The sequence below is a fragment of the Loa loa genome (genome assembly GCF_000183805.2).
Source record: "Loa loa unplaced genomic scaffold supercont3.192, whole genome shotgun sequence".
Classification (NCBI taxonomy): domain Eukaryota; kingdom Metazoa; phylum Nematoda; class Chromadorea; order Rhabditida; family Onchocercidae; genus Loa; species Loa loa.
In genome coordinates, this window is record NW_018108372.1 from 39,109 (window position 1) to 57,219 (window position 18,111).

At 32.3% G+C, this 18,111-nt stretch overlaps 4 protein-coding genes across 4 annotated transcripts in view; 3 read left to right on the forward strand and 1 right to left on the reverse strand.

Moving 5' to 3' along the window:
• Window positions 1-131: 131 nt before the first annotated feature.
• Window positions 132-4,118, reverse strand: LOAG_06240 (STE/STE20/SLK protein kinase; the record flags this gene model as incomplete). The annotated part of the gene is made up of 10 exons (XM_020447097.1): window positions 132-157; window positions 216-399; window positions 516-815; window positions 982-1,155; window positions 1,592-1,717; window positions 1,903-2,053; window positions 2,683-2,755; window positions 3,037-3,235; window positions 3,684-3,806; window positions 3,891-4,118. 10 exons carry the CDS (start codon window positions 4,116-4,118, stop codon window positions 132-134), a joined length of 1,584 nt encoding a protein of 527 aa, XP_020302637.1.
• Window positions 4,119-5,349: 1,231 nt separating this feature from the next.
• On the forward strand, window positions 5,350-5,681 carry LOAG_06242 (hypothetical protein; the record flags this gene model as incomplete). Its single annotated transcript, XM_003141780.2, has 1 exon — window positions 5,350-5,681. The coding sequence occupies one exon, from the start codon at window positions 5,350-5,352 to the stop codon at window positions 5,671-5,673; it is 324 nt and encodes a 107-aa protein (XP_003141828.1). The 3' UTR covers window positions 5,674-5,681.
• Window positions 5,682-6,879: 1,198 nt separating this feature from the next.
• LOAG_06243 (hypothetical protein) lies at window positions 6,880-14,935 on the forward strand. Its single transcript, XM_003141781.2, has 12 exons — window positions 6,880-6,969; window positions 7,340-7,426; window positions 8,562-8,600; window positions 9,608-9,691; window positions 9,886-10,056; window positions 10,394-10,486; window positions 10,809-10,876; window positions 12,435-12,540; window positions 12,678-12,795; window positions 13,145-13,224; window positions 13,509-13,613; window positions 14,612-14,935. The coding sequence occupies exons 1-12, from the start codon at window positions 6,883-6,885 to the stop codon at window positions 14,714-14,716; spliced, it is 1,143 nt and encodes a 380-aa protein (XP_003141829.1). The 5' UTR covers window positions 6,880-6,882; the 3' UTR covers window positions 14,717-14,935.
• Window positions 14,936-15,566: 631 nt separating this feature from the next.
• The window catches only part of LOAG_07167 (hypothetical protein), a 5,214-nt gene continuing 2,669 nt past the window's right edge, over window positions 15,567-18,111 (forward strand). The window contains exon 1 of the mRNA XM_020447357.1: window positions 15,567-15,773. Coding sequence (XP_020302404.1) covers window positions 15,663-15,773 — 111 coding nt within the window. The 5' untranslated portion in view covers window positions 15,567-15,662. The remainder of the gene's footprint in view (window positions 15,774-18,111) is intronic.

Consider the following 18,111-nt stretch of genomic DNA (forward strand, 5'->3'; position numbering starts at 1 on the left):
TATATATATATATATATATATATATATATATATATATATATATATATATATATATATATATATATATACATGTATGTCAAGAACTCTAAAAAAATGATAATTGAAAAATGAATAAATCATTAGATGTAATTTCAATTAATTTCAATTAATCCAGTGCCTACAAAACAACTACAAGAACAATATGTATTCCAATAAATATACTATTTCTAACCTACCGTTTCCTTTATTTTCACAAAACAGCTCCTCTTCCAGATTCAGCGCTTTATCGAGATCACTGAGGGCTATAACAGCTGCGTGATGATGTCCATGTCCCAAACTTTTGTAACTTTCCGCACTATTTGACCTTTCGAGAAACCCTGGTTTATCTTGGCCGTAAGCATTTATTTCTACTATTGCTACCTAAAACAATAAAAGCTGAATTAGTTTTTTCAAAGAACAGAAAGATTACATTCAAACTGAAACATAAATAAATTAGTAATGGTAAAAATGAACAAACATAACGTAAAATAACATACCGTGTTTTTCTCTTCTTCCAAATTACTTCCATCCTTTGCCGGTAAAATTGGTGCACTCTGTTTCTTTCCTAATACTGAAGACGATAGTAAGCTAGCATTTGCTACATCATTAGTTTCGATGCATACCGGACTTATTTCCGCTGCTGGTGCCAATTCGACAACAGTTGTTGATCCAGCATTCATTATCGTTGATTTTGAGGTGAATGTTGCCACTTCAGGTGATATCTTCTGTTCGGTGACAGAAAGAACTAAGTGACGTTGTTGTTTACTGCTCACACTGCTCGCATCGTATGGCTGAGTCTGCAGAAGGAAAATGATACTCGGGAAAAATATGCAAAAGCATGCATTACTAATAATCCTCAATGTCTGGCAAGTAAAGACAGGTTTGGATACCACGCGCGCAATCTGTGGTAAGTCTTTACAGTTTCTGAAAACGAAGCAATCACAGAAACTGTTTAATTCTTACTTCACTAGTTGTTGCCACACTACTCACTGTAGCTGTATCATCATCATCTTCATCATCATACAATGCTTCATCGTCACTGCCAACCACTACTTCGGTTGTTATTTGTTCGGCATTCACTTCGCTAATCAACGAGCGTATACACTGAACTGATCCCGACTGCGCAAAAAATGGATGCTGAAATGAAGTTTAGTTTGATATGGGAACAAAATCCGACAGAATGATAAAAAGACAAAGTTATACACCAATTACAAAATCGTCCATTTGTCAAAACCTTAAATGTGATTTCCGAAAATTTATTCGTCTTTTCGACACTTACTATCACAAGATCGCTGAAAATTTATACAGTTTATCATAGTGAACCTCATTTTATTTTTGTGACACACGTTACAAGAGAAAACATCGAATAAAAATACCAGTGGAGTAATACACAAAAATCCCAACAAGGAAGTATAAATTCTTATGATAACAAATAAGCCAAAAATTCGCTTCGAGATTTTCATCTTCATTGCACTTGCGACCGAGAGAATTTCCAGAATTTTCTCCAGACAACTTTATCTAGGTCAAAAAGTTTTTGAGATATTTCCAAACAGGCAGAAAAAATTACACGAACCATTAATACATCGGCAGCACTTGGTCTATCTCCCGGATCCTTTGTTAAACATTTGGTAACTACGGATCGAAAATTAGAAGACCAGAGATTGGGACGTTCCAACGTAGGAGGATCTGCCTTTATAACCTAAAAAAAATGAAAACTAAGAAACGATGATGCCTAATGATAATCAATGAAATCCTACAAACAACTCCCATTAATTTTATTCACCAACTTTTTTTTCCCTTTTCCTATCTTCCATCTTCTCTTTATTTTTCGTCCATCAGTAATTTCAAGCTTCGCAGTTCTGGAGAGTAAACAATTACACTCACCTTAAAAATTACTTTTGCAGGGTTCATTTCCGCATAAGGTGGTTTTTCTTCTGCCATTTCAATGAGAGTTATCCCGAAACTCCAAATATCAGCCAATTTATTGTAATGCTTTTCCGGGAATGTTTCACATATCATCACTTCCGGAGCCATCCTATATATGTCAAGAACAAATTTTATAACTGATAAAATCCAATCATTTTCATTCGAAATATTTTTTCGGAAAATCAGCAGTGCCTATTTGCGCCCTGGCGATGACAGAATATATTGTAGCACTAATTACCGAAAATACTAAACATAAGAAAGCAAAATTATTTCTAGACATGGCAGAGCTATATGTCAAACATAAAAAGATTAGAAAAGAATTAATTTGGGCTTAAAATCTACTAATCTGATCAATTGAAATCTACTAATCTGACCATGTCTTTTTTTAAATTGTAAATCTCCAGGTTTAACTTTTAGTAGAAGAATTGACCCCACGTATGCTTCTTTAAACGAATTTCAAAGAAGTGTTTTCCCTCAAAAGGAAAATTAGCACAATTAGAATGAACTACTAATTTAGGCTTAATGTTGTTTCATTTCTCGACTTTATTTGCCATTCAAAAGTCACAAAAATCTTAAAGTTGGTTTTCAATAGTGCTGTCTTTGATTGCCCGTTCATAATTCCTCAGTACACTCCTGATTTCTCAAATATACAATTCAAGAAGTATAAGTAATACACTAACAATGCTGCATGTGAAATAAAAGTTGGATGGGAATATAAATAGCAATAATGCAGCTTACCAATACGGTGTTCCAATGAATGTCGACCGTACTTCCCGACCATCTTTGCATAGTGCTGACACACCGAAATCGGCTGCAATTAAGTTATGCTAACGCAATATACTACGTTCTTTTCTGCTTCCTCTATACTACATCAGAGGCAGTTGAAATTATCCTACAAGTATGAAATTCATAGACTTCAGTATTAACTTTTACTTTCGCAAAAAAAGCATGGTCTTTTCGGATAACCACAAATTGTGATTAATAGATCATATGGACATGTGTTACTTACCATAAGCATGGTGATGTGAGCTACTAACACTGAGTATTTTCAATTTCGATAGGATGTGAAAAAAACACGAGGATACAAATTACCCAGTTTTACTCTTGCATCACTTGTTAACAGTACGTTGCCAGCCTTTAGATCGCGATGGATTACATTTTTGCCGTGCAGAAAATCCAGCGCCTTTAGGATCTCTTTCATGATGTACTGAATTTGTTGCTCACTAAGATGTCGTGACAGCTCCATCATTATACTGTCCACTGCACCACCACCGCAATATTCCAACAAAAGCTGCATTGGAAAAAAAAGAACTTGCAAAAATTTGTAAAACTTTGTTGAAAAGTTAATGCCTCGGGACTTCTACAATCGGGTTAAAACAACGAGTAGCATGTAAAACGATCTATAAAGCGGTAGGCATCTCATCTTTGTCCGATGGAGCTGCACACTACCAATAAACGCACTGTAATGAATTGTGTTAACCTAATCCTTATCTCAAACAATCGACACTTGGCCATTCGTACATGATAAGCTATAAATAACTTATTACAGCACAAAAATTGTGAAAGGTCATTTTATGATCTCGTAGAGCAAAGAGTCACCACCCACATTTATCATCTTGTGGTTTAAATAAATGTCGAGTTTCACTTTCATTATCTACTCCTCTAATAAGGCAAATAAATGTAATAGAGCTCATAAAATATTGCTATATTGCGAATGCAAATTAGTAATAATTAGTTACCGTAATGCGACTACCCATAGTGAACGCATCATAAAGCTCAACAATATTTGGATGTTTACACTGAGTAAGAATTGATACTTCAACCATCACATCCTGGCTTTCATCGTCCTCCAATTCCATTGCCTGTAACAGTTGGACTTGATCGATTCCAAATAAAATATATGGAGGGATACAATAAGGAAAAATGCGAACACATGATAAATTAACCTTTGCAGCGGCCACTCTTCCTGACTCCAACTTCGATCGCGCCTTGTAAACGCTCCCGAATGCACCATCACCGATGACTTCATCCAATATCCAGTATTCACAAACGTCCGTTTCAATCCGGACAATATCAGGAATGGTTTTAGTTCCAATGCCAACACCTAACTTTTGGCCATCACTGTTAAAACTGGAGCCAAGAATGAATTTTTTAAGCCGATTCACGATCGGCATGACAAAATGAGCATTTGCTGACTTGTCTGAAAAAAATGAAGTAAGTGTAATGGTTTTTGCTCGGTTTCTTGATATTGGGTAAAAACAAGGAGGACAAAATACCACAGTGCCATGCATGTTTACATATTTGCATCAGCTTCAGTCTGTAATTTAAGCATTGTTCTTAACACATGAAATGTTTAAGTAGTCAAGTCAAAAGAAAAATATAATATTATCAAGTTAGATACTCATTATAAATATTTTTATAGGACGATACAGAAGAAGAGGGAGAAAGAGGGATAGAATACCAAATCAAGAAAACAATGCAATGAGTATCAGCTAAGCAAGCAAATTGCTAAACGTTTCAAGTTTTCAGAACGACGTCAAAGAAAACACAAGTGAAAAAAAAAAGAATGGTGAATGAGATGCTCTAACAAAGAGGAAAGTGAGTAGTAATTCAATTGTTACTTATCACCTCAGCTCATCAGATGTGAACATTCATTCCTGATTCATATCTTTCATTTAAACATTACAATTGTTATTAAAATCATCCTGTTTCATATGCTTTTTTCAGAATATTAGCAATGAAAATATTTAAAAAAGTAGTAATCTACTTCATGGATTTTTCCCAAGAACTATCTTGAATAATCTGAAAACTTGAGAAGCATCGGTATAAATAGGAAAACAAGTAGGAGCAAAACCATTCATCTTTCCAAGTATTTTAACGCGTTTGTTGTAATTACTCATTCCAAACATGATTACATTAATATCATTTTATAATGTTTCATGCTAAATAACTGAAGCTATACATATGTAGGATAAATTTAATTAAAGCCATACAGAGTAAATTTTTACATATGCATCAATAATAACCTGAATGAATTTAGATGAAGAGAGGAAATAAAAGTAAACGGGAAAACAATCTTCCTATAAAGCAATTCACACATTAATCGATTACTGCATTTCTTTTTTTTTTTTAATTGATAAACTAAGTAACGACCGCTGGACTTATCTCCCTTATCACTAAGCTATAAATTCTACTGATAAGCGAAAAATTTCCCAGGAACTATGCTTATACTTATACACTGATAGCATAAACCGGTGTATAGTGTCTTCACTGACGTCCTTTTTATCGTTCTAACTTCGAGATGAATTATAAGGTAACATCAGTATAGTTCATTATATAAGCTTAACATGTGAAAAAGTAAGCTAATCTCGCTTGTCTGTAAATATTCCTTATTTCATTCACAACATGAAGAATACAAGAAATCAGTGGCGGACAACACCGAAGTATATATCCCATGTCAACGCTATACAGCAACTGTTCGTCGCCATGAACATCCTCTCGCCGCGGGAAAGAAACTTGCGTGCCCTTCTGAGGTTGCAAGCTATGCTTGCGATAGCTTATGCTTCAGTAGGGCTCCCATGCCAGATAGGTGTCAACGGAAGGGCCAGACAAAGTTTATCTATGGGCAGGATGGCTTCGCTAGTTTTCCGGCAATCATCCTGGGAAAAAGGCAACTCCAAATCCGGGCAGACAAAGATCTCTTATCCTTGTATGGCCATCTATCTATGAGAGATGGACATTCAAACAAAACCGACATCCTGAGGACTTCACTGTAACTGTCCTAGCTTGCTAAGTCCTGATGGACAAACTTTAGGAGCAAAGGATGAGACCAATTCCGCGCACGTTGTCCTTCACCTAAAAATTCATTGCACTGTCTCCAAGGATACATTCAAGCATTTGGATGTATCCTTCGACCATTGTAGTGGATTTTTGTATCGTTTGCAACAAGCGTAGATCGAGCTCATTCTCAAATTTTCGCTTGCAAAGCCTAGCCATGATAATACAAAACCTATTGTTATAGTTTTTACAAATCTCCAACTTAGATTTATTCCTTCAAGGCATTTCTAAAATTATATTTTATTGCTATTTTACTCTTCTGAAAACAGTTATCTTTGAGCAATTTGTTAAAAAAAAAGAAAAAAAACCAAACTTGACAAATCATCAAATCTACGAAGGGAATTTTTAATTAAATTTAATGCATCCAATAAGCCATTTGGTTGAATTTCAATTCCTACCAAACAACTTCTCTTCATCTTTTCTTCTTCTATTTTTATTTAAAAAATTTCAACCAATAAAGGTAACGCAAAGAGTCCTTCAAAAGCTGGTACTACCTTTCATATAAACCTCACCCATCCCATTCACTGAGTCACCATAATTTGACGGCCGAGTCTCGTTTTGTCACATCTACGGTTGGACCACGTTGTAAAAATCATATCGCCAATGTATATGTGGTGTTATTTCACTTATCATATTTTATACCTATGATGCTATGAATCTTCTTTAAGGTCACTAACTTTCGGCCTCAATTACAATAAGGTCAAGGAAGCTTATTCCTGAAAAGAAAGATACTACTCGACGGCTCAGCCCGGGTCTGTTTTTACCGCCTGCTACATGATAATTAATCACTAACAATTAAGTGTAGTTATAGTTGCTTAAGTTATTCCTAATTTACTAGTTAATAAATTCTGCATTTTGCATTGTCAGTTATGCAGTTTCAATGCTTTTATCATTTTTCTTTGCTACTGTATAGTTATGCCGAAATGTGCCTAGTACTGATAATGCTAAGTGGATTATCAGTTTATTGGGATTCGAGATCTGACGACACTAAACTATGCCATTGTATTTAACATATTGATAATTACGAGAATGAGCGCATGTACAAATTAAAAGGTTTACTTTGCGCAGAATTCACATCTCAAAGTGTTGTTTTTCTACAGGATGAATGTTAACTATGGTGGAGGTAGAAGGCGTGCGGTGAGTCGACAAACGGCCGAAGAACAAGTACTTGACCGAATTTCTCGGGATGTAAGCGTCTCTTGAACTGTATACTTGACCATAATTGTCGTGCCTTCATATCGAAATTGATAGTCTGAAGGAAAGAACTTTTTAAAATGAAAGATTTAAATCATCAATGGAATCTATATTTATTATGCAAATTTTAGGTTCACGAACCAAATTTTACTGAGATTTAGGTTGTAAAATCCAGTGTTTAAAATTGGTAAGGCAGTGTCTCTCATTTTTGGCTTTTGCTTCATTTGGGCAAGTTTTCAACTGAGATAATCTTGCTGCTCCTCCACAGATATGCTTTTTATCTAAAGTGGGAGAGAATCGTGAGTATTAGGATTGTTAAAATCTAGGAGGAGGTCAATTTAGTAGAAATTCTGGTTTTTTACAGGCGGAAGAACGGTTGACTCGTAAAAGGCAGGCTCGTGAAGAAGCGCGACAGATACGTTTAGAGCAGCTCGAAAAGCAGTACCGAGAGGTAGCATTATATTTCCTCAAAGTATCTGGTAAATGAGCATAAATAACTGTCTTGGATAGGTGCATTCATTAAGGCAAGCAATGCAAAGAAAATCAAAGAGCGTGTGTGTTGTCGACATATTGTCGTTGATTGACCTAGTAGAAAGCAGTAAAATAGTAAACTAATTGCAAATGAATTTGGAAACAAAAATTATGAAAAATAGTCAAAACCGGGTAAAGGAGTTATATTCTACCAGAGATCTTTTAGTCAAAGCTGCTTACCTGCCTTCTTGTGGTTCTCTTGTTGTCCTATCTCACCTCAAAAATGAAACGAGGGGAAAAGAGAGGAATGTTAATTTCTCGTCATCAGGCTTTTGAATTGGAACGCATCTTGTGTAAAAAAAAAAGTGGCAGCAACTTTTTATCGTTTCTGTCAACATTTTCCCTTCCACAACGGACAACACTAATTTTCACCGAAACTGGTTTCTAAGTATTTCCTTTGGGCGAAGAAATAAGAGGAAAGGGAACAGTAAAGCTAGTGTTGTTTTTATTACTGCAGCAGTTCATGCTGTCACCACATTGATCGTTTTCCCCCGATTTTCCGAAACATATAAATTTGATGTGGCATATGTTACCTGTTGGAATTATTAATTTTGCAGTGGAAATTAATTGTAATTATTGACAGTATCAAAAACATAAGAAAAAATGCGAAATGCAAAATACTTCAGCGGTATTGTCACAGGAAATCTTTGGTAAATTTGCCACAGTTCCCACTTAATTTGGTCATCATACTTTTCATTTCCTTCTGCACTTAATATCCAGGAGGCATTATTCATATAGGAGCAAGATTTTTAATTTATCAAATTGCCTGCTTCATATTTTCGTTATATTTCCGTTGGTAATCTTGTACTACTCAAAAAAAAAAAATGTTCTACGAGACCTCACTGTCTCAAATATTTCGTTAATCCGTTTAGTCTTTGTTTAGTCGTAACTTCTTAGAACTTACAAGCTTCAAAACTTGCAAGATTTATTTAAATATAGCAAATGAAATAAAGTCAAGCTCTCGAACAACTGTTGAGATGAAAGGAGACAACAATGGCAACTAAAAATTTCATCGGTCTAATTCCCTGTTTTTGTTTTCAATATTCATTTTACAGGCTGAAACAGATGGTTGCAAAGGAGATGAAGAGGGCGTTGTAAGTCTTTTTTCTATATTTCAAAAATTCTCTTTAGGTATTTGTATTTATGCTTTCTCACCTGACTTCCACTTCAGTACTTTGCGATTCATCCTACTTTGCGTTGAGAGATATCCTATGAAATTGAGGAGTCCAATTTAATACTCCATCCTGTTCTTCACCAAATGTTCTTTCAGTATTAACGCTCTTGATTTTAAGTTTGATTCTTATCTTATTAAATGTGAAATTGTATTGATTACATGTCGTTTTAGTACCTGTCATGAAACTTGCAAATTATAAAGTGTTGGGACAAAACTGATAACTGTAACTGCATGCCAAACTCTTTTTAAAATTACTCCTGCTTTTATTTATTGATTTCATAGAAACTGAAAAAAATGGTTTTAAATCGTAGGATTTATCCAGTTTGCTTATTATATTGCTGTAGGACTACTGATGTTTTCATATTTTGTCAAGCTTTTAATAGCTGTTCGTTTTTTTAATTACATCACGTTTTTTTTTTCTAACTAAGTCTTCATTTTATTTAAATTTTACTTGCTATTTGAAAAAATATTAATGCACTTTATTCGTACTCTGATCTTATTTATTATTGTTATATGTATTATTGATTGGTGAGTATTATTTGAATATTATTTGCGTGTTATCAATGCTTCTTCAGTTTATTTATCTAATAGCTGGAAATTCAAAAGAGTTGATATTACCTCACGGCGCGATTGATTTAAATATTACATTTAACCTTTTCTGCTGTTTGTAGATCATTGTTTTAACTTTAATGTGGAGATGGATTAGAAGGGGTAATTTACAACCATCGTGATAAGAATAACTCATGCATGGTTATGTCAGGTTTTTGCCCTTGTCGCAGTTCAGGGGCATTGTATTGAGTTACTGTTCTGAGAACTCTTTTAGTAAAATTCACTCCTTGAGTCCTTTTATCTTTATATACTTTTTTTCATTATTTTTTTTACTATTTTATTTATTACTAATGTATGCATGTGTTTGGCATGATTTAGAAAGACAGCATTCCGACGACATCAACATCTCGAGGCGGTACACCGTCCAGAGATAGCAATGCATTGGAGCGAGCAGCCCTGAAGGTTTTTGTTTTCATTTTCCAACCTTTCTTTAGGTAGCAACTTTTGCTTAAAATTCACTGAAATTAAATTGCCAATAACCTCGTTTGCTGCATGCTGCTTAGCTTTGATGGCGATTTTAGATTGGTTTCTATTGGAATTGGAAACAGAGTTATCTATTTTACACTGACGATTTCTCTGTAGTTGAACATTTTAAGGAGAAAGTAAGCGAATTACAAAACAAATTTCAACGAGCTATGTTCATGTATTCTCAACTAGATAACGAGAAATCGGCCTTATTATATGAAATTGATCTATTAAAAGATGATATGGAGGAAAAAGAGCAACTCTTATCACAAGCCAATCGGGAATCACGAGATCTAGCTACTGTTAGTTACTTTTGCCCCACCTAATTTAAATTCTTTGAGTATTGTTCATTTCATTTCAGTTAATAATCATTGTTCATCAATGTTAATAGGTAATCTTGTATTCAACTGGTGAATTGATGCTTGAGATATGGGACGATAAAATTCCTTAGATCTCATTTTTTGTGGTATGTGCAAGTTTACTTATGGTAGTCGTATGCAGTGTGCTTGAATATACAACCATTAAGTATTTGGTCTCTTACCAAAGTTTCAAACATCCGATAACAGTTAACACTATGAATCAATTTCAGTAAGTAGAATTCATTTTTAATTGTACATTAACTGTTGTCAAATAATTTAGGAAGTGAAAATGCTGAAACGTACAATTGATGGTTTAAATGCTCAACATGCAGCATTACGATCCGAAATAGCACAGCGCGATCAAATTATACAGGTAGTTATATAACTGCATAAGCAGCTGTATTCTTACGGTTGCATTCAATGCGACTGTTGCTGAAGAAGAGAGCTATGCTCTTTTCCGAGTAATATCCGAATGCACCTAGGTTTACCAATCGGTTAAGCTTCTGTTCATCCATTCGGTTTTTGAAGCCAAAAGAAAAATGCATCAATTTAAGAGAATAACTTGAATATGAATTATTCATTGCTCAATTTCTGCTGAATAAGTTAACAGTGTTCTGAGTGATGGTTTTATTCCTTACTTATTAGTCTTCCAAAATAGTCTGAAATTAATTTTTTTTCTTTTTTTCATTTTATAGGAAAACGGGTTAGTTTTGGCAGAACAAGAAAAATCTGGCGATACGTTGATGAATGGCACAGATAATGTGTAAGTTATTTTTTCAGGATTTCAATACTACATTTTAGTGTCTGAGGTGCATTACCTTTTCATTTTTTGTTACGAGCCTAACTCATTGGGCTTAATGAAGTGATTTTTGATGATGTGGTCCACCACCACTTGTAATATAACTAGGGCAAAGATGAAAGTATGGCTATGACCCTTGATGATAAGATCGATCAAATTATTGATCCATGCAGATAATAATATTATCGTTTTCGAATTTACTCAACTTCAACGTTGAAATGGTTTCCGACGTTTCGATCTCGTCTTGACTTTGTTTCTTTTACTGAGCATCATTCACGAATTTATTACGCTTGTTGTTTTTTAAGTGGTATCGTACTCATCTTTTTAACATATATTCATCGACACCTGTTTTTGTCATATAGGGATTGTTCCAAAGTACAACACTTCATTGGAGACGAGTTACACTTTTTCTCACGCTTGTTTTTATAAGAAATTAATCATCCACTGGTCCCGAAAAAGGACTATGAGGACGGTTCTTGAGAAAACTTCTACGTGATCTTTATATAGAAGAAGACTGAAAAATTTTAGAACTATGAAATGATCAGCTGTAAATGTATTACATTGGAAGACTCTCCATAACAGGCTAAATACTAGTTCGAACTTTCCTATTCACAAGTTTAAAGTCATACCTTTTCTATTAAGACACTGCTTACTAGTTGTACACAGCAGTTTCAAGTTGAAATGTCATATGGGATATTATGTCAAGGAGATTTGATTATTTTGAAGGTTATTATGTGAATTTGATGGTGACTGCAATATAGCGATTTCATTTTTGGATCTCTGTCTCTGTTAACCAATTAGGATTAATTAGTCACTAATCCTCTGCTAGAAAAGATTTAGGACGACCTGGAGATTTTCCTTGAAAGACTTTTCAAGACCAGATCTTTATGTATATGTATATAGATTAGATAGGTTGGATAGATTATATAGATAGATAGATAGATAGATAGATAGATAGATAGATAGATAGATAGATAGATATATGGATAGATTAGATAGATAGATAGGTAAATAGATAGATAGATAGATAGATGGATGGATGGATAGATAGGTAAAAGTTGCGGGAAATGAATGACAAAGCTGGAAGACAAGTAAGGGATGAGGTAATTTTAAGAAACGAATAAAGTCGGGTGTTAAATGAACTGCAAATTTAAATATACATTAATTGGGTACTGAATCGTTGCTAACTTTTGTTTTTCACTGGTTATGACATTTCAAGTGTAACAAAAAAAATTCATCTGAAATATTTTACATTGTTAGGCTTTGATCTTTAAATTGTGAAAATTTATTTGGATATTCCATAATCAGTTATTTTGCAGATTTTTTTCCGAGCTTCATGTTGAAGTCTTTTTAAAAATCTTCATTACTTTAAAGCCAAAATAGATAATTCATGAAACTTGTTTCGGGAATATTTTGCTGACTTTTTGATCTTTCAGTTTGTGAGCAGTGGACTCATCATGTAATTTAGGACTGTAATTATCATTATCATTTCAATTAAATTTGAATACAAAATATATTTCAGCCAAACAACTCCATTGATATTTTCTCAAACAACAATAGCACTTGTTGAAAAAGCAGTACCTGGTTCCTCCGCAATAGACGAAAAAGTTAAAAGATTAGTTGATGTGGTGAGTTTTCGAAACAAATTTTTGTGCATTATTACTAGAATAAGGTTTACTATTTAAAAATGCAACGATTATCTGCTGGTTTTTTGAGATATTTCGGGCACAGTATGTTACTATTTTTCATCTGAATATTTTTCCAGAACAAAAAAATGCGTCAACAGTTAGAAGAAGCGGAACAGTCATTATATATTAGAAGAACAGCTCGTGCTGATCTTATGAGCAGTGCACAGAATGGTGTACTCAGTGATGAATTACAGAGTGAACATCAGTCTTTTTTCTCGTTTTCATTTATTTTTTTTTGTTTCTATTGAAATTACTCGTGGAGTAGCATAGTTTCAGTTATTAGTCTTTACCATACATCTGATATGGATAATAAGCAAATTTGCATAATGAGCTCCATCAGAGGTGGTAACGGACTGTTATTATACGTTTTTTGCTATTGCTCTTTCTCATTTTAACTGTAGCATATATGCATTCTGGAATACTAGAAATGTAAGGGATGAAAGTAAGGGATGAATGAAGTATCTTGCGACAAAAATATGACAACAGAATCGAATTATTGATATCATCTTTTTCGCTTGAGTCACTGATTTTGTAATCACTTCAGGAGATGCAGCCAAACAACTAGCGGAAATCAAATTTAAACTACAAGAAGCGGAACGTGAAAATACGAATTATCAGGGCAATGTCGGTTCTTACTGTCTTTTGAATTAAAGATGGATTTTTTTTCAATTTTATTTTGAATAGTTATTTTTTATTGGATCGTCTTTGTAATGGCGGATATAGATAAGTTTTCAAATCCTCAAACTCAGTGTACAATAACTCGTAGGAAATCATTGTATTATACACTGACTTGAAAAGAACTTGTATTTGTAAAAGGTTTAGTCAAATTAAACTGTTTTTTTTCTTCTTTTTCTATAGATTGATTAAAATCACTTAAAATAGTACATGATTTGAGATTTTTTTTACAGCTGATACGTGTAGATGGGCAAATGAAAAGGTATAAAGCAGCTGCTGAACAAGCGGAAAAAGAGCTTGTCGAATTAAAATCTCAGAATCGACAGCTTAAAAAAGAGGTAGGCTGTTTTCTTAGTATGGAAAGGTACGAAGTTGTTATTGATGTCTCGAAATATTGATATTTCCATTTCCCTTGTTCTCTGTATTGCTCCTTAAATCTAATTGTTAAACTATACAATTGTTATGTTTCTCTAGTGGGTCAAAAACTAGATGTTGCACCTGATGCGATAATTTGACTGTTAAAAAATGAAAATTTTCCTCGTAGTTTTTGATAAAACGAAGTAAATATTTGCCGATTCGAGAATTATTTCAAATTGGTAGATGTTATAAGTGACAGTGTTTTGAAGATAAACAGGAATCAGACAATATGCAAATAGGCAATTAAGAGTAGATAATTATAAAGGAAATACAGTGGTGGAAATTTAAATAGAATTTTTCCGGATAAGTTAAGGAGCTTTATGGAATTACTCCTGAGTAATGATTGCCATGACAGAACGAACCGTCATCCCATACAATGGATTAAAAGATATGAAACACAACTATATAATCACAACCCATGACTTACTACTAGTGACATAGTACTATCCAATTCCTTGTCCTTGTTCAGTGCATAAAATATCAGTAACATTTATTACAGTGAAAAGGAGCATATAAGCATGACTCTCCAATTTTTGTTATCTGGGTTAAAGTTTTCAGCTCTTCTTTTTGCAAAATGATTCATGTAACTTCTACGAAGACAGAGGAGAGATATGCCTCTTTTTTCGTGGCTCCAGTTTTTCAAATTTTTAACTAGAGATTAAAAAATTTTTAATTTTTTAATTTTGAGTCGTACAATCAGTGCAGCAAATAATGGGGTACTACGGCATCAAGTTGTAAAAGGTCCTGACTCCAAGTTTTTCTTTCTCCCTTTATCTGGATGATGATTATTTCCCCTCACTTTATCCTTATTGGATTCAAAGGAAAAATGTCAGCTGATTAATTTGGACAGATTTCAGTTAATTTAATAATGGATATATGGTCTGTGCATGGCTGATTACATTCTCGAGGTTTATTTCAGCTTCGTGATAAGGATAATGCTCTGGACGAGGCCAAGGAGACAAATCGTCATTTGCAAAATAGAATTGAAAAATTACGTTTATCAGGCTCTCGAAGACCTTTATGATTGTGAAGCTGGAAATTTCTTGTCTCATCTTTCTTTTCTGCATCACTGGTCGCTTTTTTGGATTTTCCATGTGCTTAGATAGTTGTTAATAATCTATAATCTGGTGCCAGTATTTTGATTTGATTCATGTGAATTATCAGCTATTTCTTCATTAATTTGAAAATAGCAAAGGAATGCTTTAAATTTATTTTTACCCTTCGATTATTTATCAGAGCTGTCCCACTGATTAATCATATGTTACTTATATAAAACAATTACTTCTGCCGTATAATAATTTTGTAGATGTTATACAGTATCGATTCTCCTCGTGATCAGTGCTTACAGACTTCATAAATACATCGTTGTCATAATTATGTTGGTCTTTGAATTCTGATAGTACATTATCGGATTAACTTTTTAGTCGGTGAACTTCGAACTTTTTTTTTAGGTTTTTCGACTGTTTTTTTTTTTTTTTTTTTGTACGAGCATGATGAATTGCCAAGTAGGTTAAGTAGTTACTTTATTATTGCTGTGATTGTTGTCTGGAAATGGTTTATGTTTATAATTTGGTAGTGATTTGTATTGTTTGTTTTTTATTTTTCTTAACTGTATTCAAGAAATCTCTTGAACTAAAAATTTTTGTTCTGGAAAGAAAGCAGATGATATTATCTAAGTCTTTTGTTATTATAGTTTTAGATCGTATTATATGTGATCCAAGGGCAACCTTGTAAGCATAGCTTTCATCAAAAGATTAGCGGTTATTCGCTTCTATTTGAACTTTTCAAATAGTCGCAGCATTTTATCTAATTAAGGATTAGGTACAAGATCATAATTGTTATCATCGGATTCCATATGTTTCCAAAGGCGGAGCTGAATAATATTTGTAAACAATTACGAGGGGCGTACCAACCAATCTTCCGGTTGCAGTTTCTATTCTTACATTTCCAATATCATTTTTAGAATAACAATGTCGATCATGATTATGGTAAGCAATATCAGCAAAAGTACTCCTCGTATTTTCTCACTTCTCATTCTAATTGTTACAATTGCGTCAGCTTTTGATTTCGATGAGCTAATGGTAAGTGATTACAGTTTGTCATAATTTGAAATGATAGGTCGCAAAAAAAAAATGATAATGAGTAGTGACCGATAGAATGTTATCATTTGTAAGTTTGTCGGGCCTACGACCACATCATTCCTTCTTTCCTTTCTTTATCTAGTGAGCAGAATATCTTCTCATCAGGTCGATAATTTTAGTATTTATTATTTAAGGGATAATTTGGTGTTTCTTCTGCAACTAATCATCTGTTTAATATTTAGATTGTCATTTGTTAGGTGACGCTTATTATTTTAAAAAAAAAGTACTAGTAATAATAATGGTGACACAGTGAAAACCATGGAACGAATGCTCAAAATTTTTCTGTCATTGTATGGTTTTTTTTTTTTTTTTTGATATATAAGTGTGTTCATATTATCATTTTGTATATTTTTATTATATTTATATTTATCATGGTTTTATTACTCTATTATAACGATAATAATAGTGAATTATCATGGTTGTAATAATTTTGATATCATTTACATATGTTATAGGAGCCTTTTAAAGAGAGTAACAATGATGAGACAATTCATTTCGTGTTGATTGCTGATCATACAGTATACATAAATAAGGAATAATTTTAATTTTCATTGTTTTAATCAAGAATGAAAATCTGGTCAGATAAATGAAATCTTTGACTTCATAAAAAATACGGTAAACATTGGTTTGTTTCAATGTTACAATAAAAGAGTGAAAATAATTATCCAAAAACGAAAAAATTATTTCAAAGATTATTGTTTCTAGAAGCTATGTTTATTAATTTATATGCTAGTTCTTTGGTCTATTTTTTTATTTAACAAAATATGTGATCATTATGATATTGATTGAGTCGATATTTGAATCATTTTGCGATCACTTTTCTAACGAAAACTTGATAGTTGAAATGAATTTTGCTATTAACATAAAGATTACGGTAAATTTTGACATTAAACACAAACAAATGTTTATTCATAGTAAACAATTAGTAGGAAAACCCTTGAGGATTATCATCAATTAGTCGAAATCTTTTCAAATGTATACTTGAAAATTACATTAACTACAAATCTTTGGATGAATGGTAAAAATATATATCAAGCAATCTGAATTTTTTTTTTTCAATTATACCAATGATACTCCTAGATGGGACAAATGGTACAAAAAATGATCGATCAATGGAAATTCCAAATATATCGGTGATAATTTTAGTATAAATGATATAAAATAGGTTGAGCTATACTTTCAAAGTATACCTTGGAAGTTTCATATTCATTATATTCCTTTCAAAATTTTATTTTTTTTTTTTTTGATTTAAATTCACTATGTAAGATTAATGAATTCAAGAACAGGAACAGTTTTCATTAATTTTTTTTTTAGGTGTAAAAAGTATTTAATGAATTAAATTTGGCTTAATAAATGATAGAAGAAGGAATAGTAAAATTTATGATATGATATTTCACTTTTTACTTATTGTCTTTGTGAAATTTTACTAATATATTTTTGCAGATTTGAGCATTTCAAGGTTGCTTACTTTTTAATAATTTAATAAAAATAACAGCTGAAATTGGTCTGAAATAAAGAATTTTTAATTTTTCTCTCTTTTTTTTTCCTTTTCAAATTACTATTAAAATTAATGAAATATTTCAATGAACTAAAGAAGTTAGGATAAAATTAAATGTATTTTATTTAAAAAGTAAATTAAGCTTGTTTGTTTATTTATCAGATGATAGTTTTGTTTGTTTTTAATCTACAGAATACAAGTAATTTATGCTAAATAAAAAAAAAAAAGAAAAAAGAAGGGAAAGGTAGGAAAAAAACAATTGATAGCTGAAGAATAATAATAATAGTAATTATGAAGGGTTTTAGTTTTAATATGGAACTATCATGATAATCTTGTTATCAATTCCTAATTTTATACAACCATATTATATTATGAGGTTAATTAGGGTACTAGGTTAATTAAAATTCGCTTTATTTAGATTTAACTTAAAAATTAATACCATTGCTTTTTTCCTTAACTAATTTTTATTTAATTTTATGAGGAAAAAAAAACAGTAAGGAATATTGTTTGAGTGATAAATTTTGATCTGATTTAATCTAATTTAATTGCATCAAATAATAAGTTACTGGAATAAAACTTTTTTTTCTCGAATTTTCCGACGAATAATTGTGATATTTTCCGGGAAAAAAAAGCACATTTTTGAATCTAGAAAATAATATTTGTAGTTTTATTTTTTCAATTTTAAAGCAAATAAATTAACAAATGAATCGAAGAGAATAAATTGTTAAAAGTTTACAAATTGTCGAAAGTTTCAGAAGTTCAAAAAAAATTTACTTTTAA

What these genes read in the sequence shown, in the direction of transcription:
- LOAG_06243 (XM_003141781.2), top strand. Translation starts at nt 6,883, where the DNA reads ATGAATGTTAACTATGGTGGAGGTAGAAGGCGTGCGGTGAGTCGACAA. An exon ending in AGCGCGATCAAATTATACAG is followed by an intron (nt 10,487 to 10,808) that starts GTAGTTATATAA and finishes TTCATTTTATAG; the next exon opens with GAAAACGGGTTAGTTTTGGC. An exon ending in ATACGAATTATCAGGGCAAT is followed by an intron (nt 13,225 to 13,508) that starts GTCGGTTCTTAC and finishes TTTTTTTTACAG; the next exon opens with CTGATACGTGTAGATGGGCA.